Source organism: Nelumbo nucifera, chromosome 5 (assembly GCF_055504915.1).
Source record: "Nelumbo nucifera cultivar China Antique chromosome 5, China Antique-T2T, whole genome shotgun sequence".
Lineage (NCBI taxonomy): Eukaryota > Viridiplantae > Streptophyta > Magnoliopsida > Proteales > Nelumbonaceae > Nelumbo > Nelumbo nucifera.
In genome coordinates, this window is record NC_142653.1 from 1,795,360 (window position 1) to 1,818,818 (window position 23,459).

Sequence of the window (23,459 nt, forward strand, 5' to 3'; positions counted from 1 at the left end):
TAAGAAAAATACACTTACAAAGTTTAAAGTTTTTGTCAAAATTTGGATGTGTGCTAATGGTTTCACCAGCACTAAAAACTCCTATTCGTTGAAGTTGGCTTTCTAACATCCTTCTTCCAATCATGCTCTGATAACCACAATTAAGCATCACCAGGAATTTATGGAAAGTATAAAGCAAGTAGTGCAAAAGCATATAATAAAAGCAGTGACCAAATGTAAGCAAATGGGAATAACAAAAGGTGAAATATGGTGCACAAGAGAAAAACGATGGTGATGCGAGCAATACTAAAACTAGCCTTTTTCATAAATATATGCATGTATGCCCTCAGAGTACAGAGAACTTGAAGACACCTTATCAACGCACTGTAATTAGCCATTTCACCAGAAATAGTTCCCATGAGGCACAGCACCTAAAGCCAATAGATTTTTCACAAAGCAACAAACTAATAGAGTATGTGCAATCAGGAGGCATACAGTCAACAAACTGCTGCTATATGTGCAATCAGGAGGAAGAAACATTTCTTCATCTCTTCCTTTCATGTAGTGTGGCAGATTCCATCTGGAAGTTCTTCTCCTTCCTTTTTGGAGATAATGCAAGTCTCCCTTCAGTTCCAGAAGAGATTTTCTCCAAATGGCCGAAAATCAGAGGAAGTACGAAAGCTAAAATCCTATGGAGTTGCATCCCATTCGTAGTATGCTGGTCCATTTGGAAAGAAAGAAATAGAAGGGTGTTCGAGGATAAGAATAAAAGCATCGAGTGTTTGATAGCAGGAGTGGGTAATCTGATTTCAGTTTGGGTTCTCAGGCTTCCAGAGTTTGACCAAGTGAACAAATCTGATCTGTTAGAGAATTTCCGGGGCACTTTGGAGCTAAATCCTTGCAGTTTTGATTCTTTTCCTGTTTGAGTTGATCTGTATTTGGTTTGTCAACTTGACAACCATCATGTTGAGATGTACTGCTTCTTTTTTAATTTAATAAAATTTTCCTTTATCCTTCAAAAAAAAACTAATAGAGCATGACGTAATAATAACTAGCAACCAGTTGAAAGATATCAGTAAAGAGTAACAAGAAAGTTCTCCCTCAACCAGTAAATTCTGGAGAAAACTTGAAAGAAAACCCCTAAAAAGGCTGGCCACCACCAACTAGAACATGCTTAAAACTTTAAAATTATTATGAATAAGTCTCAGAATACCCCCAGATGGCTCACACTCAATTTATAACCACATTCTAATGACTTTTATGGCCTAGATTGACTTATATGGCTGAACCAAAATTGATGAAACTTGAACCACAAAAGAAAGGGCCTGAGCAATTTGCCCTGTGTGGTCCACTGGTCAAACAATTGACTTTGACCAATGAAAATACTGCAGTCTCCAAAAAACAGCTAAAAGATCCTTCCAGAAAATGTACTTCTACTCATCCAATTTGGCTGAAACTTGCTGGATATCTAGTGCAACGAGAGTACTAAATCATGTCAAAATTTGGCATTAATATGCCAAATACCTACAGAAACGTGGCTTAATCACTCTTGGCTTTTATGTAACTCTAGCTTCACTTCAATTTCTTCTTTTGGGGTTTAGTGAAGACTGAAGTAAACCTTGACACATCAGCACCACTAAGAAAAGAGAGAGAGAGAGAGAGAAAAGACACCAAAAATTTCAAGACAGTGCCATTTTGGTTAGGTTCATTGAGTTTAAAAGCCTCTCTCTCTCTCAGGAAAATAGGGACATATTAAGTTAAAAATATTTTATTATTTTTTTAAGGTATTGTATTGAAAAACAAAACGTGTACAGCCATAAGAATATACAAGTATGACCCATGAGCATACAAAAAAAAAAACAAAAACTGCAATTTCCTGTTAGCAAGCAATTAACAAGAAAATAAGATGTATGGGATTCAGATAACTTCAAGAAAATGGTTTGCTCATTCTGGACTTTAACATATCATGTAACTTCCAGTAGGTTTTATCAAATCTCCAATAAGGGTAGTTACCCAATGGAAATCATCAGTATCAAGTGCAATATCAATATCTATATGATATCTAACATATTGGCTGGAACCAAGAAGGTGCATACATGCAAGACAAAATAGATCACAAATGAGTTCACCTCACCTGGGTAACATTTGTACGATCTAAACAATCAATACAATTGGTTCTCACAACCCCAAGCTGCTCCTCAACTTTGTCACCTTTTTCATTCAACAAAAAGTACCTGTCAAAATCCAGAAGGTAAAAACACTGTATATGGGCACACACAAAGACTAATGTCGTAAACAAATTGCTGAAGAATTAATAAATCAATATAAGGTTACATGGTCAATCAAGCATCTAAATGAGACATATAGGCAAGGGCCGCAAGGCTATAGTATTTTAAGTAATTTTTATGGAGGAAAAGTGAAGTTCAACATTTTCTTTTTCTTTTTCTTTGGTCAGAAAAGCATAAAGAGTATTAATATGAACAAAAAGAAAAAACACATGCACACGTGCACACACATATACACAAAACCACTAGAAAAATAAGCCCACAAGTGATACAAAAAAGAACCAATTGTAAACAAGCTTTTGAATTTTACCGAAACTTCACCATATTACAGGCTATGATTTTGACTTAAGTTAATCATCATCATCATCCCAACTATATAGTTGTTGCATGTGTCTTACGATGTATCAGATAATGAGAATGAGGAGAAAAAGGAAGTTAATATAGTATACAATGACGAAAGAAAAATAATTAAAAATTTCATTACACTGCATGTGTCTTTATATTGCTATTTCTATTTGTGGAGCTAGGCTGAAGTAGTGATAATTGAAAGAATAAATGAATTAACACTCCAAGTGAATATTTGAGGACCATGGTGAAAACTTTTTTCAGTTTTTGTTTTTCCTTTGGGAAGCTATTCATGATGGTGATGATGTTGTTGATCATTTTACTTTGGTTTTTTTTGAAGAATCAAGAAATAATTTCATTAAAATAAAGAGAGCTACATCCTAACATCCTTGGTTGTCTAGTTCACACACCACATACATTCTGAAAACTTCAAATTGAAAAGGATTCTATAATACAAGGCTGTAATTCAAGGGTATTCCAAAAATTTCCCAAAAAATCTGCCTTGGAGACTTGATCGAATCTGGAAGTAAGAGAACCCATTCTGAAATCAGTTTGGTCACTGCCGCTACCATATATTCAATGTTGTTCGACCTATTCTCAAAAATTTTTTTGTTTATCTCCCTCCAGATAGACCAGCATACTGCAAAAGGGACACGGTTCCAAATAATCCTAGCTTTCTTACCCTCTGAACTTTGGCCACAGAGAGAATATTTCTGCTGAAGTCGATGGATGGAAGCCACTCACCCCAAATAGAAAGAAGAAGAACTTTCATATGAAACTTGCAATACTACATGAGAAGAACAAATGGAGCTGTTTCTTCCCCCTGATTGCAGATATAACACCAGCTGGCAAGATGAAAACCCCTAGATTTCAGGTGATTAGAGGTGAGAATGCTGTCATGTGCCACCAACCAGGCGAAGGCTTCTATCCATGGGGGGATTGGATTACCCCATACTCCTTTTATCTGGTTCGTACCCCTTTCTTCTCTCATTAGAGCTTTGTAGAATGACTTGACTGTAAATCTGCCTTCCTTACATTATTTCCACCAGAGAACATCCTCTATCTCCCTAGAAATGCTGGTACCTTCTAGTTTTTCCAGAAGCATAATACACTCTTCCACTTCTTGATCAAGAAGAGGCCTTTCTGAATTTCAGATTCCAGTCATAACATTGGGCTATTGAGACTTGTTGTTCTGTTAACTTATATAACCTTGGGCACACCTCACTTAACTTACCTATTTCAAGCCACCCCCATTTTCCAGAACCTCATTATAGAGCCTTCCCCGACTTTAAACTTAACCAACTTTCTGAAATCTTGATTGAAACTTATTATCCCTTTCCATACACTCACCCCATATGAACTTCTCACTTCCCTTGGTTCCCACCCGAATCTTATCACACCATATTTCTCCACCACCACTCTCCTCCATGGAGCCTCCCTCTCCCTCCATTGCCCAAACCTCCACAGCCATTTCCTTGACCCTTCTCAGCCTCAAACCTCCCTTCTTTGTCTTGCAAACCTTCTTCCACTTGACCAAGAGATATTTTTTGGCTCCCCCCACCCCTTCCCATAAGAAGACTCTTCGAATTTTCTCAATCTTCTTAGCCACTTCATTCGGTACTCTTAGCAAGGAAAGGTAGTAAGTTGGTAAACTGGACAAAACACTCTTTATAAGTGTGATTCTCCCTCCCAAAGATAGGTACTTAAACTTCCATCTGTCCAATCTCTTTTTTACTCTTTCTAGTAGAGGCTTCCAAATGCTCGTTGCTGCTGCCTTTGAAACCATTGGAAGTCCTAAATACATAAAGGGAAGCTCCCCTATTCCGCACTCCAGCATCCCTGCAAATTGTTCCATTTCCCCCCTACTTATCTCTCCAACTCCTATCAGTAGACTTTTCTCTAGGTTCACTTTCAGACCGGTCAGCATCTCGAAGTTAGCTAGCATTGCTCTGAGATTCAAGACTTGATTCACTGAGACATCTAAGAAAATTAATGTGTCACAGCATACTGTAGATGGGATATACAAGGTCTTTCTGTACCAACCTCAAATCCTTCACTCCAGCCCCTCCAAATTCCTTTCTTCATGATCAGATTTAAAGCTTTCATTACTAACACAAACAATGGGGAGATTGGATCCCCTTGTCTCAATCCCCTAGAGGCTTGAAAGAATTCTGAAGATACCCCGTTGATAAGTAAAGAAAATGACGCAGATGAAATGCACCCATACATCCAACCCCTCCAAGTCTCCCCATATCCCATCAATCTATGTATCTCCTCCAAAAAACACCATTCCACATGGTCATACGCCTTCTCTATATCCAGCTTACAAACCAGACCTGGTCTTCCACTTCTAATTCTTGAATCAATGCATTCACTAGCCACCAAAATCCCATCCAGAATCTGCCTTCCTTCTACAAAAGCCATCTGAGATTCCCCCACCATTTCCTGGATCACTCTATTCAACCTGCTTGCCAGCACCTTTGCCAAAAGCTTGTAGGGACTGTTTATCAAGCTTATTGGCCCAAAATCTTTTATGTGCACTGCTCCACTCTTTTTCTGGATTAAGGCTATAAATGTTGCATTTACTCTTTTGTCTAAACTTTTAGATTCCCATAAATCTTTGTATAACTGCATAAAGCCCTCTTGCAAGAAGTACAAGCAACTCTTGATGAAGTTGAAGTTGAATCCATCTGGACCAGGTGCTTTATCGCCATTCATCTTCTTCAACACCTCCTTTACCTCTGCCATTTCAAGAGCCCTCTCTAACCAGATTGCTGAACTGTCACTTATCTGACTTGGCTCTAAATCTCCCAATGACACCCAGCACCAATTTCTTCCTGTATACAACCTCTTGTAATAGGACACCAACTTTTCTTGAATTTCCCCCCATGTCTCCACCACCTCCTCCTCCACTTGCACCCTAGTAATCCTGTTTTTCCTATTCTTCCATTTGTAAAGACATGGAAAAATAGAGTGTTCTTGTATCCTTCTTTTAACCATAAAGCTCTTGAGTTCTGCCTCCACCTTACTTCCTCCCTCAAGATTAGGCTTTCCAGCTCTAACTCCAAAGCTGCCATCTCAATTTGAACTTCTCTCTTGAATTCACCTTACTCTCTAATTCTATCCAGTCTAGCCAGTTTTTCCAAAATCTCCTTTTTTCTACATTCTACCCCTCCAAATGTCTCCTTCCTTCTCTCCCTCAGTCCTTCCTTAATGGCCTGTAATTTTTTGATCACTTTCACACCTGCACTTCCCTCCACTTGCCTTCTGCACTTTCCAGCTCTAACTCCAAAGCCGCCATCTCAATTTGAACTTCTCTCTTGAATTCACCTTCCTCTCTAATTCTATCCAGTCTAGCCAGTTTTTCCAAAATCTCCTTTTATCTACATTCTACCTCTCCAAATGTCTCCTTCCTTCTCTCCCTCAGTCCTTCCTTAATGGCCTGTAATTTTTTTATCACTTTCACACCTGCACTTCCCTCCACTTGCCTTCTGCACTTTCCAGCTCTAACTCCAAAGCCACCATCTCAATTTGAACTTCTCTCTTGAATTCACCTTCCTCTCTAATTCTGTCCAGTCTAGCTAGTTTTTCCAAAATCTCCTTTTTTCTACATTCTACCCCTCCAAATGTCTCCTTCCTTCTCTCCCTCAGTCCTTCCTTAATGGCCTGTAATTTTTTTATCACTTTCACACCTACACTTCTTTCCACTTGCCTTCTGCCCATTCTACGAAACCCAGTTGCAGTAGCCAACCATTTTCAAATCTGAATGGTCTGAAACCTGTTACAGCAGCGAATTTCCTTAACATCATGGGCTTGTGATTTGACATCTAGAGAGCCATAGGCTCTTGGATTACTTCCCCAACATGTTCCACCCAGTCTCCTGAGTAAAGGAATTGGTCTATTCTTCTTAGGATGGCTGGAATTTGACCATTTGACCAAGTCAACCTACCTCCGTTCAAGGGTGGGTCTATCAGTTCATTGTTGCTTATGAATTCCTCAAACCTTCTTATCCCTACAGATGTCCTGCTTTCCCTTCCCCCCTTCATTTCACTTCTCCTCACTATATTAAAATCCCCTCCCACACACCACACCACAGCCCAGTTCACCTCTGCCTCAGCTCCCCCAATTCCTCCCAAAACTCCATTCTCTCTCCCTCCTCATTTGGTCCATAAACATTTGTAATACGGCAATACCCCATCTCCACTCCATGCTTGCTTCTTGTAAACAAACTGACACCGAGTATTTCCCAATTTCCACCCCCCACCTTTTTGAAAACCCCTGGGTTCCATATTATTAATATTATCCTGAAATACCTGATGCTTTCAGATCCACCCATTCTCCACCCTCCTCACCCAAAATGTTTATTTTCATTTTTACATCAAAACTTTCAATTTTGTTTCTTGCAGCAGCACCACATCTGGATTTTGTTTTCTATTAAGGTTTCTTACAATCTCCCTTCTTCTTCCATCCCCCAAAGCTCTCGCATTCCAACTGAGGATCTTCATCTCTCTCCCCCTCCCCCAAAATCTCCCACTCCCTCTTCACTTGTTCTTGTCCAGCCCCTCCCCCCCCCCTCTCCCTCCTCATCCCACCCCTTATTTTTTTCTAGGATCTCTCTTCCTTTCTCCTCTTCTTTTTTCTTCTTCTCAAATTTCTCGAGAGCTATTTTGGCAAATCCCTAGGATGGGGTGTATTGAGATTGGGTCCTACCAATACTCTTTCTTTGTGTTCTGTTTTTTAAGTAAAATTTGTCTTCTTATTTTGATTACCAAAAAAATAAATACAATATAGTAATTGCCTATAAAAAAAATCTAAAGAAAAGTAGCACATCATAATTTTTGTGAAAAGAATGCTATTTTGTATCCACTTTCTTTTTTTTATTCCTCTTAGAATTGTTGTCATATGTGACCAGAAACGCCAGCTACCTTAAATTTTAATAATAAGAGAGGGTATTTCAATCTACATGCAAGCATGCTATTCAATAAGAGCCAATACAAGTATCTGCAATCAAACTAATCAATATGTCAAGCACAAATAAGCAACACAGATAAAAAATACAATTAAAAAATAGATAGCCCCAGAGTAAGTTGTTGATACTTCTGCCATGACATTGATATATCATAAACAATAAGCAACCAAGTGACGGTGATAATGCATCATTGAAACAAATCCTGGGTAAGCAGCTTGTAATAGGTAAATGCTTAGACACATGAAATATGTTGTTATTTAATAAATTAATTTGTAATGACAAAAGCAATAAAATAAAGAACCAGAAAATTCATCACCATATAAGAATTTCCATCAACATTGACTTAGCATTGATCAATAACCAGATTGAATACTTATATTTTGGAAATGGAAAAGGAAAGCATACCGATTTTTCTTAAGAAAATCCTCAATTTGATCATAAAGGATAGAGAGGCGCTCAAAATGAATATGACCACAAATCTGATGAAAATCGAAATGCATGTATCTACAGTAATTGGTTAATTTCATAATTAGAATAGGAGAAAATAATAAAAGGAAATTACACGTGAGCAATACATTAAAGGCAATTAATTACCTTATATCATCACCTATAACATGTTGCATTGTATTGGCATATTTTTCATTCAACCGGCCCTCACTTCCATGCTGATTACAGATAAATGACAGAGAAGAATATGTCAAAAGCAAATTATCAATTAAGCCATATATCATTTGTACGAGCATGCATATATGTTCACACCATGGAATCCATCATGATTAGGATATCACGTTTTAAAAACTGACAAATTAATATTGAAATCAATAGAATACTGGCTCCCAAATACAATCTTGCAGTAAAAACATGAGGACAGCACTTACCAGCAACTAGATTTTAAAACCATCTACAATCACCTCAGACAATCTAGTTTGAATGTCCTTTTCTTAGGACATTCAGGGGTATATTTTTATAGTTATGCATTTAACCACAAGCATAACTTGATATAGGATTAAACTGGTAATGTACATTCGTGTGATCATGTACAAACAGCTAGAGAATATAAAACAAAGTGCATTATTGAGGGCAAAGAAAAACATTTGTAGCAAGCACAAAAACCAGAAATTCATCTCTTTACCTTATTGACAAGGTCAACAGCTAAGACACACCCATAATTTTTTCTTAAATCCAAAAAGTGTCGCTCAACTACTCGAGGCTGAAATAAATGTAAATTGACAGGAGTTAATATTTAGCAACTTAGCTATGCACCATGACCAAATTAAAATTTAAACAATAGGAAGTGTATACACAAGTCTATGCAAAAGAAAGGAGAAAAGAAACAGCCAGGTGATGGTATATGTAAGGAATATGGATATGAAAATACTCACTGCCTTCTCAAATTGCACGATCTCCAACTTAGGCTTATATGTCAAATCAACAATTTGCTCCCATAGCAGGGGTATAGACCCTCGAACCTGCGAGTGGAAACACAAATCAATTTAATACACTGCCAAAATATTGTATCATTCCAAGATTCATAAAATCGAAACCTCAAATGGTCTGTATAAGGCTGTAAGATACCTGAACAAATGATGCTGTAAATCCATTCACATGCACAATCTGCTCACTTTCCATAAAATTTGCAACATAACCATCTGAATCAGCACCTCTTCTCCACATCCGCGTACCTTCATGTTAAGTTATCTCTAATTAGCGATGACCTTAGGATGAACAATCAGCTTAAAACAACAAAAGTATTAATAGGTATTATTTATTTCAACCAATATATAGAAACCCAAATACAGACTTCAATTGATAATGATGTATTGAATTAATAATTAAGTGACTTTGTCAACTTCATCTTTTATTTTCTCAGCAAATGAAAGAAAAGTGACATTCAAAATTATTGACAGAAATCAATATAACCATTTTCAAATGAGTCTATGCATAACTGTCAATGAGTAACAACTTGTGTGAATCAAATGGTGAAACTGCTCATCATATTTTTGTTTCCTGTTCTGTTGCTAGCTGCTTTTGGGAATGGTTCTTTTCTCTCTTTGGATGCAGGTGGGATACCCCAGTGAGCTTGGAGATACTGTTTGACGCCTCCACTTTCAGGTGGCCAAAAAGAAGAGGAAGAACTCTGTGGAGATGCACACGGGCAGCAGTGCTTTGGATATTATGGGAGGAAAGAAATCTGAGAATTTTTAAAGGAAAGAAAAGGTGTAAGGAATTACTGATAGAAGGGATTATGTTAAAAGTGATCTCATTGGTAAAATCTTTGGGATTATTCCCAGACTTTACTGCTGACGATATAATCAGGAACTGGAGGACTGTAGCATCCTTGTCATCAACAAAAAAGGGTGTTAAGAAATTGGGATCCTCCTGAATCCTCAAATTAAACTTTGATGGGAGCAGCTTTGGCAACCAGAGTGTGGCTGGAATTGGTGGAGTCACAAGAGATGACATGGGGAAAGTAGTGGGGCTGTATTCAGGCCCTCTTGAATGGGGAGACTCCATTACAGCTGAACTAAAAGCAGTGGTCTTTGGAATACAAAAAGCCATGGAAATAGGTGTGAGAAAGCTGGTTGTAGAAGGCGATTCCAAAAGTAATTATAAGCTGGCTAAAGCAGAATGGAAAGACTCCATGAGTGTTCAGAAATGAGATCAAGAAACTTAATCACATTACCAAGGACATGCAGTTATTATTTCAGTGGACTCCAAGAGCAGCAAATGGGTTTGTGGACCAGCTAGCGAAGCAAGGGGCTAACAGGGAACATTGTTTTTGGACTCAGTTGTAAGGCTGTAAAGCAAAATCTTAGGTGGAATTTTAAAGGGGGGTAGCCGAGGCTACTCGATTTCTGTACTAATTCTCATCTCATCTTTCTTAATAAAATCACCTTTGCTGATCAAAAAAAATAATCTTTAGAGTTCCCTATAGTGGCTCCTTCTTATGAAATCCTCCCATAACTCTTGATTTAAAGTTTATGTACTGGAACAAACATTTCTTTCTATCTCTCTTGCTTTTATTTTTTGGGGGGAAGGAGGTTCAAACTCCACAAAATTAACAAGATCAGAAGAATCTTCAAAATAACCAAAGAGACAATTATGATTAATAACAAAAAACGAGACAATAATGAAGACTCTGAGAAATTTCTTCCACATCAAGATTTCATCCCAACATCTCTGCTTCATCTAATAATGGGGAGAAGGATTCACACCATCAACTAAGAATCATTCTTACCCTAAGTTCCTGGAAGCAATCAAACTGTGAAGACAAGTTCTGAATCCCAATCCATCTCCTCCCTCCTTTTCTCCCTTTCCTCTGTCTTTATTGCCCCAGATCTTCCCGACAAAAGAATTTGGTGGCCTTCTACTAATGGGCAGTTCACAGTTTTTTTTTTTTCTTCAGCTTGGTGGCAGGTTCTGCAGACTACTCTTCTGTTTAAGAAAATTTGGCTTTCCATGGTTGCTCCTAGAGTTTGCTTCTTTATATGGAAGGCAGTCCGTGGTGGCATTAATACTTTTGATAGAATTTTGAGGAAGAGAAAGGATCATTTGTACCTTGCCCCTCATGTGTGCTAATTGTGCCTAAAGGAAGGAGAACCTTTTGGTCATCTTCTTATCAACTGCGAAGTAGCTCACAGTCTGGCAATTTTTCCTCAACCTCTTCTGTAACAGCATTTTCTCCTGGGCTCCACCTCTGTATGTTGGAGATTTTCTCAACCAATGGCCAGGTTGTAGGTTGGGAAGCAGAAGTTGATTGTATGGGAAGGTGGTGGTGCATACTGTAATGTGGAGCATTTGGGAGGAGTGGAAGGAGACTCTAAAATGGTGGTGGTGGTGCATGCTGAAGCAACCCAGTGTTGTGGTTAGTCTGAACTTAACTGAATTGGTGGTGGAAGGAGACTCGAAAATGGTTACCAGTTGGATGAAGGACTTAAAAGATGGACCTTGGAGATTCAGCTTCATCTTTAATGAAACAAGAAATTTTTTCCTTCATTTTTCGTCATTTTAGATGGATTCCTAGAGCTGAATAAAGTGACTAATTTTTTGGCTACATCTGGGGTGGGGAGGGATTTTTTGCATAGTAACTCCTCAATACTTTTGTAAGTCCTTGGAGGTTTCCTTTTTTAGGTTTTGGGTTTTGGTTTGACTGGAATTTTGTACATCCTTCTTTTAATGAAAGTTTAACTTTTCTCTCAAAAAAAGTGAAGACAAGGAAAGCACCATATATTATGCACACTGACGACTTGTTTCCCAAACTTGGGAAATCTCATTGACCATATCAAACATTGAAGCAACCAATCTATAAAGCCAACGACAAGCATTATACAGCGTATTCATCTCAATACCAACCATCTATTTTTCCAAAGTTCACTAACATCCCATAACTAATGTTGAAGAATGTATATAATGTGATATTTAGTCACTATAATTCTTATAAACTGTTACAGTGTGTATGCCCTCAGCTCCAATTGATGTATTGTACATAATTTATTATGAATAAAGGAACATTCATTCCATGTATCATTTGGGTTGTTGATGCAGGAGCATGTGGGGCCCACATGTAAGCCTGCTAGCAATTGGGTTCTTAGGGGGGCTAAGTAGCTATTCAGCATTGCTTTCTTATTTTCTGGAGTTATGTAACTTATACGGGCTTTATGGTTGCTTGGTAGTAACGTAGTCTTTTATTTTTAAGTTGAGTCATGTGACTATCATGTGAGTCACTTAAGTGGGGGTGTTTCTGTCAAACTGTGTCACTGTGCATAAGTCAGGAGTGTCACAGTGACAACCCATTTGTTATGACAGCATGTTTCCTACTTACAAGAATTCACATTTTCACTAAAACATAAGTCAGGAGTGTCAAATAAGGTTGCTGATGCACTTAGCCGGCGGGTTCTATAGTAGAATGTGTTACGTACAAAAGTCTTGGGATTAGAAGAGTTGAAAACCCAGCATGGTAATGATCCATTTTTCAGCCAAATAATGAAGGAATTGGAAGGGCTAGCGAATGGAAGAAGCTTGCAATATGCTGTCCATGATGGGTACCTTTTCAAAGGTAACCAATTATGCACTCTTGAGGGGTCTCTACACGAAGAGATTGTTAGAGAGCTCCACGGAGGAGGTTTAGGAGGACATTTTGGGAGGGACAAAACTTTACATATGGTGGCTGATCATTATTTTTGGCCTAAGATGCACAAGGATGTGGAATGGGTGGTGAAAAGATGTAGAGTTTGCCAACTAGCAAAGAGAAATACTGAAAGCACAAGGCTGTATACACCTTTGCCAGTCCCAAATTCACAGTGGGTACACTTAAGCATGGATTTTGTGCTTGGACTTCCTAAGAAAGCAAGGGGCCATGATTCAATTTTTGTGGTGGTGGACAGGTTCTCCAAGAAGGTGCATTTCATACCTTGCTCAAAGACAGCTGATGCTACTCACGTAGCTGAATTGTTCTTCAAAGAGGTGGTGCTATTGCATGGACTTCCTTCTATTGTATCGGATAGGGATGAGTAGTTTGTGGGGCACTTTTGGAGGACTTTATGAAGAAAATTGGGTACAAAGCTAACCCACAGACAAATGGGCAAACAGAAGTGGTAAATAGAAGTCTTGGAAACATGCTGAGGTGTCTTGTGGGCAACCATGTAATGAAATGGGATACTGTCATACCCCAAGCTAAGTTTGCCTACAACAATTCTTTAAATAGATCTATCAAACGAACACTATTTGAAGCAATTTATGGGCACCATGGTTTCAAATGTCGCGAAATGTCGCTAATGTCGCCCGACATATGTCGATGTCGAGTCTCACCGACATCAAAATGGGTGGTAATATAAAAATTACATTATTTCGGTCGACATTTCCTATATTTCGTAAATGTCGACCAAATCGGTCCAAATAACCAAAAAAAGGCAGTTTTTCCTATTATGTCGACAAGATGTCGATAATGTCGACAGGATGCCAACTAATGTACATTAATATTTATATTATTATAATAAGAATATTAATATAAATTATTCCATTAATAATTTCTATTTAATATTTCAAATAAAATATTTATAAAAAATAATTAACAAAATATAAAAACAAAAGAATAAATTAATTACTTTATAATATAAAACATAAAATATTTTTCAAGTAATCAAATATTAACTAGTTAGTATTTTTTAAAATATTTATTAAAATCAGAATAAATTTATTAAATTTTTTAATAAATCATAATTTATTATAAGTTTAGTATTAAAAATCATAATAAATTCATTAAGTTTTATAAGAAATCAGAATTTATCATAATCTTAATACTACAAAAAAAAACCAGTTTATTAAATTTATAATAAAACATAATGTATTATAACTTTAATATTTAAAAAATCAGAATAAATGTATTTCTATTTACTAGTGTGAAATAAATATATTAGAATTTATAATAAATCAGAATTAAAAATAAGAAAAGAAAATATCAGATAACCTTGTAAAAACATCAAAATGCATAATAAATCAGTAAATCGTCATTTACTAATTTGTTATTGATCTTAGTTTCTTAGCTTTATATAATGGTTGGGAATAAGATAATAGTCTAGAAATGTCTTAATGCTTCTTTTATCATTTTACAAAATATCATTGCATATTTCCACAATGTCTAATTTTTACAATATTTCCCCTTGACATTTCCAACATTTCTGACATATGTCCTATATTTTGGTAAGCGACATTTCCATCGACATCGACATTTTAAACCTTGATGGGCACAAGCCACAACATATTTTAACCCTTGTTCCCTTACCGAATGAAGCAAGGGTGAGTGAAGAAGGTGAGGATTTTGCCAATCATATCAAACGCATCCATGAGGAGGTTCAGGCAGCAATAAAAGTTAGTAATGAAGCATATGCTACATCAGCAAATCAACATAGAAGGCACAAGGAATTTTGTGAAGGTGATGAAGTACTTGTCCATTTGAGGAAAGAAAGGTTCCCTAAGGGAACATACCATAAGCTGAACTCAATAAAGTTAGGGCCTTGTAAAGTTTTAAAGAAAATTAGTTCCAATGCATGCATCATTGAGTTGTCGGAAACACTTCAAATCAGTACTATCTTTAATGGAGCTGACTTATATCCATTTGAGGGATTTAAGGGAGAAGTGCAGCCACCAGAAACCATGTTTCAGCAGCTCTCAAAGAAGTTACCAAAAGTGATACAAGATGTTTTGGATGTGAAAGAGGTTCAATCTAGAAGGGGAAACACCTATCAATGATTCTTAGTGAAATGGTTGGGAAAACCAACTACTAAGACTACTTGGATCGTAGAAGAAGAGTTACAGAAGTTGGATCCAGCCACATATCATGAGTGCATGAAGGTTTTCTCACCAAAGTCAAGTTTCCAACCCGAGGAGGTTGATGCAGGAGCACGTGGGGCCCACATGTAACCCTGCTAGCAATTGGGTTCCTAGGGGAGCCAAGTAGCTATTGAGCATTGCTTTCTTATTTTCTGGAGTTATGTAACTTACACGGGCTTTATAGTTGCTTGGTAGTAACGTAGTCTTTTATTTTTAAGTTGAGTCATGTGACTATCATTTGAGTCACTTAAGTGGGGGTGTTTCTGTCAAACTGTGTGTTAGGACTTCACTTTGCTTGCAGGCAGCTATATAAGCCTCATATCATGTTTGTAGAAGGACTTCAGTATTCACTAAAGTGGAGATATCAGCCCTAAAAGTGGGGTGTTCCTTGTTCCAGCTTCGACTATACAGTTTCACCTCAAGATTTTAACACTTCTTGTTGTTGTTTTCTACCGAATTTTATATCTTGTTGCATCAGTTGTTCTACAAAATTACCCTTGGTTTATATTAGTATTATGTATGAGACCACATAATTAATTTAATATGGGCTTAAATCTTCACAAACAGTGGATACACTTGAGGAAGTCTATCCTTACAAGGTTATCATTCTCACACTACCCAAGTTTGTGAAGCAATGAGGTTGTGACCTAAGGTGTGAGGGTGAGTGTTTATAAGAAACTAGGGGTGCAAGTCGGGTTGGCCCAAGTTAACAGTTTACACTGTTTTGGGCTCAGGCTTCAGGTTGGGCCCATTGAAATTTTGACAAAATCCCAACCCTAACCCAGAAATGTTGCACCCCCATAAGAAACATTAAATTGGACCAAACCCAGCATGTTCCTAGACTTTATGATAGGTGTAACAACTGGGTGTTGCTCTTAATCCCTAGACTTGATATTAATATTGGATTTAGTATCAAACTTGTCTGTCTTTGATATACCAACCAATGAGATGCTTCTGGGATCAAATAACTAGGTATGTTGGGGCATCTAAGGATGGTATTTCGACTAATGATCAATGTGATAAGATCAGCTACTGTGTCAAGACATAGAGAATACTCTGTACAACTTTGGACTCCTGAATCTGACGGCAATAGGATTATTTGAATCCTCAATGAAGGATCCAAGTAGTGACGGAAGTTGGACACCATGTTAGGACAAAGAGGGAAAAAGTCCTTCCTTTAATGTGGTGTCAAGTATTTTTAACAGAGAGATTAACTGCAAGTGATTAATTGGGTTGCATTGACTTGATTATCACATAATAGGATGAACCAATAGACTCGGGCCTTTAGGATGGTAAGGTCCCAAGTAGTTTAAGTGTTTAGACACTTTAGCCTGATTACTTAAGCCAATATTAGTATGGGTCGAAGTAGTTGGCCCCACTAACTTGCATAAAGCATGTGACATATTGGCTCTCCTATTGAGTTGTGGGTCCCACACCATACAAGCTGTAATTTTTTTATCAGAAAAAAGATGGTTTCATTAATTAAATTATGTGGAGTTAATTACAGACTGATGACCCAATAGTCATCCCCAATGATTACAATCCAAGTTACAACGAGGCCCAATATAGTTGCTGCCTTGCAGCCCCTTGTTTGGCAAAAGTATCTGCTAACCCATTTGCACTCCTCCTGATCCACCTAAAATCAGCATTTATATCCTTTGCTAATCTCTCCACCTCTCTGAAGATATGCTCGAGGGTCCATGGGACAGGGCTATTACATCTTGCCCAAGAGATTACAACTTTTGAGTCCCCCTCCACTTCCACCTGACAAAAACCCAATTGCTTTGCCAATCGAAGGCCCTGTAGTAATGCCAATAACTCAGCCTTTGTTGAGTTTGTAATACCAATTGGCCCTGAATATAGAGCCAATATCTTGCATTCTTCATGTCTGATTGCTCCCCCTATTCCTGCCACTCCCGGATTGCCCATAGAGCTTCCATCAAAATTCAATTTCACTTTGTTTACCTCTGGTGGTTTCCACTCAACTCTTATAGTTTCTGTTTTCTGGGTTGAACAAATCAGAGAAACAGAAAAGAAAGGGAGAAGAAAGGAAGAGAGAGAGAATAGGAGGGAGGCAAAGAGAATTCTGGGATCTAAAGTTATGACTGGCAACCAGTCATTAGTATTTATATTAGGGCGACCCAACTAAATAATAAAAGAAAGTGAGATTACAAGAATGCCCCTCTGGCACTGAAGAACAGAAAAATAACAGAGTTAATTAATTAAAAAAAAGGAAACTAACTAACTAACAGATTTCAACAGTTTCCTTGCCCCTAGAGGACTGTGCTATCTCTTTCCATGCCCTTTGGATGTCAGTTACAGAGAAAACTTGAAAACTGTCCAAGGTTTTTATCCACAACGCAACCCTCAGTTTTATGCTGTCAATGACATCTTCCAAGGTTCTAGATTTTCCAGCAAAAATTCTGTTATTTCTTTCCTCTTGGGGAGGGTCCCATCTGCAACCAAAGAGAGAACAGAAAATTTCCCAAACATGACGTACAAATGGGCAGGAGATCAATAAGTGGGAGAGGGACTCTCCACTATTCCTACAAAGAAAACACATATGACGAGAGAGGCAAGTGGAAGGACTCCTTTTCTGCAACAAGTCGCAAGTATTTACCTTACCAAGGAAAAGGGTCCAGTAGAAAGCTTGGATTTTTGGTGGGGTAGGTTTGCTCCAAATTTCTTTCACCGGGAGAGCCAGCCCTTGGGGCCTAGCAGAAGCAAGATGACTGACAAAAGAGGAGCAAGAGAAGAAACCATCTGGGGAGATTACCCAAAATCTAGAATCCTCCAAATTGTGGTCTAAGCAAACTGATTGCAAGGTTCCAAGGAGATCGGTCAACAAGATACACTCTCTATCCCTAAGGCCTCTTCTGAAACCAAGGTTCCAGTTGATACCTGAATGGGAAGCCACACCCAAATTAGAATTGGTTTCATTCTTGAAGCCAGAAATGGTATAAAGGTCAGGGAATTGATCTTTAAGTGGTGATTCCCCAACACAAAGGTCTTCCTAGAAACGGATTCTATTCCCCTTTCCTACATCAAAACAGATGGAACTAGAGAATATAGGGTAGACTTCGTGAATAGCTTTCCAAGGAGAGGCTGAAGTGGAGTGATGAGCCAATTTAGCATCCCAACCATTGCAATCTAGACCATGAATGCTTGCAATTACTTTGTGCCACAACCTATCTCTTTCAAAGGGAAATCTCCATAACCATTTACCCAACAATGCAGTGTTCCTTAGGGCAATGTTTCCCAATCCTAGACCCCCTTGCTCTTTTGGCTTACTAACCTGTTCCCACTTGACTAAGTGATCCTTTTTTTCCTCCCCCGGTTCCCAAAGGAAATCGTTCATGAACTTCTCTAAATGTTTTGCAATCCTTGCTGGGATACAAAAGGTAGAAAGCAAGTAGATGGGTAGATTTGCTGAAGTGGCCCTAATGAATGTAATCCTTCCCCCTAAAGATAAATAAGTTCTCTTCCAAGTGGCCAGTTTCTTTGCAAACCTTTCAACCACCGGCTTCCAGAATCCTTCTGTCCTTGGATTCCCCCCCGCCCCCCCCCCAAAGGTAGGCCAAGGTAGGTAATGGGCCAACTTCTAATCTCACACCCCCAACACCTCTACAAAGCTCAAGAGCTCCTCTTCCTCCACATTAATTCCAGCAATTCCGCTTTTGTTCCAATTGATTCTCAAACTAGAAATACCCTCGTAATTCTCAATCAGCAACTTTAGGTTACTCACCATTTCCAGATCAAGATTCTCGCAAAACAAAATTGTATCATCAGCAAATTGGAGATGTGAAACAATTACTTGATCTCTTCCAACCCTTCAACCCCTGATCAGGCCCTGGGTGTCTGCAATTGTAATCATCTTACTTAGGATCTCTGTTACTAAGGTGAAAAGGAAGGGAGAAATGGGGTCCCCTTGTCTTAAACCTCTCTTAGCCAGGAAGAAGTCTTTCGCCACTCCATTAATAAGAATGGAATAGTGAACTGACTTAATGCATCCTTTTATCCACTTCCTCCACCTTTCTCCAAACCCAAACCTTTCTAGGATTTATAGTAGGATATCCCAATTCGCAAAGTCATAGGCCTTTTCTAAATCCAACTTACAAACCAAGCCTTTTCCTCTTTTTTTCCTTTTCTCAACAACACATTCATTTGCCACAAGGATAAGAATTTCCCAATTGGATAAGAATTTTTCCATAACTATTATTAGAGTGTTAATGGATAATTAGAACTCTCACATTAGAGTCCTAGTCAAACAATGCACTAGAGACGTCTAGTAAGACTAGGATTTGACTAGTTAGACTAGTTAGATGGATTCCAATCTAATGGATGATTTAAGAGGGTTGGACTCTCTCAAATCTTATCCTAAAGGAGTTAGGAATTATATTTCGATTATGAGAGGGCTCATGCAGCCCTCCCAAGTCGATAAATAGATTGAAACATGAAGGGGTCGGCATAGTTGTCAAGGCGACACCTAGCATGATCGCCTCGCCCAGACGCCCCAAGTTTTACATACTAGGCACCCGCCCAAATACTTAGGTGGGCGCCTACATATAAGGTGGGTGCCTATTTACTTACAATAAAATTATTTTTTAATTTAATTTATTGTTTTGCAATTTTATTGATGGTTGTATTGTTTTAAAATATGTCTGGTATCACACTATCACTTAACTCTTGTCTCTTAAGTATTAACCATTAAGACAAATTAATATTATTTTTTTTCTCTGTCTCAAAGTTTTTCGATTGGAGAGGGAGGAGAACCGAACACCAGCTCGAGCCCCAGCCCACCTCCATCGTACCTCAGCTCCAGCAGCGGCAGGTAAGTTTCTTTCTTGTTTCTTACTTCACTCTTCAGTCTTCTTCTTCCATTCTGACTCAGTCCAACAGTCGTCCGCCCCTTTGAGTTCTTGATCCATGATTCCATTCTTTTGTTTTTTTTTGAAATATTTTATTTTGAATTTGATTGTATGCTATTATGCTGATTGCTGAATTGAAAATCTGAGTTATGTTTGAGTGATTAAGTGATTGTATGCTACTATGCTGATTATATGGCTGATTGCTGATGCTGAATTGAAAATCTGAGTTATGTTTGAGTGAAATGTTTTTTTTTTTTTGGCTCAATGGCTGATTAAGTGATTATATGGCTGATTTTTATCAGTTTTGTATTTTATTTTATTTTTATTTTGGCTGATTATATGGCTGATTTTTTATCAGTTTTGTAACTTTTGTTTTTATTTTTTTTTTATTTTGGCTGATTATATGTATATGGCATTATGGCTGATTTTTTATCAGTTTTGTATTTTATTTTGGTTGATTATATCTATATGGCTGATTTTTATCAGTTTTGTAACTTTTATTTTTATTTTTTTTATTTTGGTTGATTATATGTATATGGCATTATGGCTGATTTTTTAGCAGTTTTGTTTTTTATTTATTTTTTTTGGCTGATTTTTTATCAATTTTGTTAAATTTGTTTTTTATTTTTCTTATTTTGGCTGATTTTTTATCATCTTTGTTAAATAACTGTTTTTTATTTTTTTTATTTTGGCTGATTGCATTTTCTGATTTGCATTATGGTTGCTTGCTTACTTAGGATTTAGCAAATATATGAAATTATGAATCTTGCAAATTTGCAATATTGTCTGAAACTTCATTGCTTGCTTTGCTTTGTTAATTGTTAACTATTTTCTAGCTTAGCAGAAGTGTTAGCAGCTCTAACAGGGATTCGCTTAGTCAGCAAACTGGGCATTCAAAGCTTCTCAATTGAAGGTGACTCAACCAATACTATAAGATGGTTGGAACAACAGGAAGCTGGACCTTGGAGACTTAGTCACTTCCTATCAAAGGCAAGGGACCTCCTGGCTCATATGAATGTTTCTCTAACCTGGATCCCAAGAAAGCTAAATGCAATTGCAGATGGTCTAGCAAAATTAGGAGTTATTCTAGAGTCATTGTACTGTGATTCCTGTCCTCCTGTGTAGTTCTCAGGGGTCCGGCCCCTCCTTTGTACTTGTACATCCTCTTGTGTACCTCTCCTTTCATTAATAAAATTAGTTAACTTTTTTCAAAAAAAAAACTATTTTCTAGTTTAACATAATAACATTTTTGTTTATTTTATTTGCTGATTAGGTTTTCTTTCAATAGAAATAGAAGATGACATTTGAAGAGGAAAGTGGCAGTGTTGCGTAAGGCTCAATCAAAGGACCCTGCATGGAAATATGCATTTTGGCATGATTTAGAAGATAAAAATGCAGTCTCATGCTCATTATGTGGTAAAGTTGTTAAAGGGGGAATAAAAAGGATAAAACAACATTTGATTGGGGGCTATGGGGATGTGACTAAATGTCCCAAAACTACTGCAAGTATTGCCAAGGAGATGCAAGAATATATGCAAAAGAATAAGAGGAAGAAACCATTGGATGATTTTACAGTTGAAGATAATCGTGGAGCATGGGAGCAGATTATATCTGAAAGGAGTTCTAACAATCAAAGTAATCAGCCCATAAAAGGTGTCTCCATTTCAAGTGGTAGGAGCACTCCAATTTCAAATTCCCCCCTTCCACCAAAAAGGAAGGAAAATGTCAGAGGACCTACGAATAGTTTTGTTAGACCAAGTCCAGAAGAAGTTGTTGAAACAAGGCATAAAGGACAATTGGTTCAAACAAGCACTGAAAGTCGTTTGAAGAAGGAAGAAAGAAGAAAAGTACATAAATATGTAGCAAAGTGGTTTTATCAAGCTGGGATTGCTTTCAATACAGTGAAGTTGAAAAGTTTTGAAGTTATGGTTGAAGCATCTGCACAATTCGGGTCCGGATACAAACCTCCAAGTTACCATGAGTTACGAGAGCCACTCTTGAAAGGGGAGGTTGAGAAGACAAATCTAATGTACAAGGAGTATGAGGCTTCTTGGAAGACTTATGGTTGTACCATCATGTCTGATGGATGGACTGATAAAAGGCAAAGATCTTTGATTAAATTTTTGGTGAATTCTCCCGAAAGAACTTTTTTTCTAAAATCAGTTGATGCATCAAATGAAGTCCATAATGCAAGTTTTCTGTTTGAGTTGATTGATAAAGTTGTTGAGGAGATAGGGGAGGAGTATGTAGTGCAAGTGGTTACTGATAACCACTCTACTTATGTTGTTGTCGGTGATCTTTTAAGATTGAAGAGCAGGAATTTTTTTGGACTCCTTGTGCTGCTCATTGTTTAGACCTTATGTTGGAAGACATTGGAGAATTGAGGTCTACAAAAAGTTGTATTGCCAAGGCAAGACAAGTGACTACTTTTATTTATAGGCATCCTCTTCTTCTTGCACGCATGAGGGAAAAACCAAATGGAAGAGATCTTGTACGATGTGCAGTCACAAGGTTCGCCACCTCTTTTCTAACTTTACAAAAATGTCTAAAATGGGCTTATACTCCCTTTAGACATTTTTGATAAGCGTTGGACTAATATGATGCAACATTCGTTGCACCTTGCTGGTTTTTTTCTTAATCCAGCCCTTTATTATAAGGCTAAAGCACAAGATGAAGCATCGGTTGGAAAGTTTGAAATGGGCTTTCTAGATTGCATTGAGAGAATGGTCAGTGATATTGAAATTCAAGACAATATCTCTCATCAGTTGGAAGAATATAAACACACTCGTGGTGTTTTCTCTAAAGAATTGGCAATTAGGCAACGTGAAACGAAGCAACCAAGTAATATAAGCTCTCTTTTCTTGAAACTTATATTTATATTTTATTCCCGTTATTTTAAATTTATATTGTTTTAATTAATTTTTTCTATTTTGTAGCTGATTGGTGGCATAGCTATGGACATTGCACCCCCAGAGTTCCAGACCTTAGGCGTATTGCATTATGCATATTAGGTCTTACATGCACTTCTTCTACTTGTGAGCGCAACGGGAGCACTTTTGAGCATGTAAGTTCTAAGCAATGGACCTAATGTTTGGTTTTGTGATAAAATTATTTATGAAAGTTAAGAACTTAAGATGCTTATTTTTATAATTTTTCTTATTTTGTTGTGAATGTAGATTCATACAAAAAAGAGGAATAGGCTTGATCAAAAGAGACTCAATGATCTTGTATTTGTTCAATACAACCAACGCCTTCGAGGAAGATTTACAACAAGGCATGCAAATCCAAAGCAATTTGACCCTATTTTCTTTGATGATGTAGATGAAACCAGTGAGTAGTTGACTGGGAAAGACCCTTCAAATGACTTGGTCCATGAAGGGTGTGATCTTACATGGACTCAAGTTGATGAAGCATTAGGGACATCTAAAATCCTTGAAGGATCAAATAGGCCAAGGAGAAGTGGACATGGACGTGGAAATGCAAGTGGAGGTCCAAGTAGAGGTAAAGGTAGAGGTAGAGGTGGTCATGAGAGAGGTGAGTCTAGAAGACAAGATAAAGGCAAAAGTGTTGTTCAAGAAGAAGAAGAAGAGCAGATATGGGGCAATGATATGGAAGATAATGAAGATGAGGAAGAAGATGATGATGAGGAGGAGGAGGATGAAGATGTTGATTATGGTGCTAATG

At 37.6% G+C, this 23,459-nt stretch overlaps 1 protein-coding gene across 2 annotated transcripts in view; it reads right to left on the reverse strand.

Moving 5' to 3' along the window:
• Positions 1 to 23,459, reverse strand: part of LOC104603757 (phosphoinositide phosphatase SAC7-like) — a 42,558-nt gene that overhangs the window by 8,438 nt on the left and 10,661 nt on the right. For both annotated transcript variants that reach the window (XM_088887504.1, XM_010267874.3), the window contains exons 10-16: positions 9,154 to 9,260; positions 8,961 to 9,047; positions 8,711 to 8,788; positions 8,173 to 8,243; positions 7,984 to 8,082; positions 2,114 to 2,213; positions 19 to 127 (exon numbers count right to left, since the gene is read on the reverse strand). In XM_088887504.1, the coding sequence (XP_088743630.1) occupies positions 19 to 127; positions 2,114 to 2,213; positions 7,984 to 8,082; positions 8,173 to 8,243; positions 8,711 to 8,788; positions 8,961 to 9,047; positions 9,154 to 9,260 (651 nt within the window). The remainder of the gene's footprint in view (positions 1 to 18; positions 128 to 2,113; positions 2,214 to 7,983; positions 8,083 to 8,172; positions 8,244 to 8,710; positions 8,789 to 8,960; positions 9,048 to 9,153; positions 9,261 to 23,459) is intronic.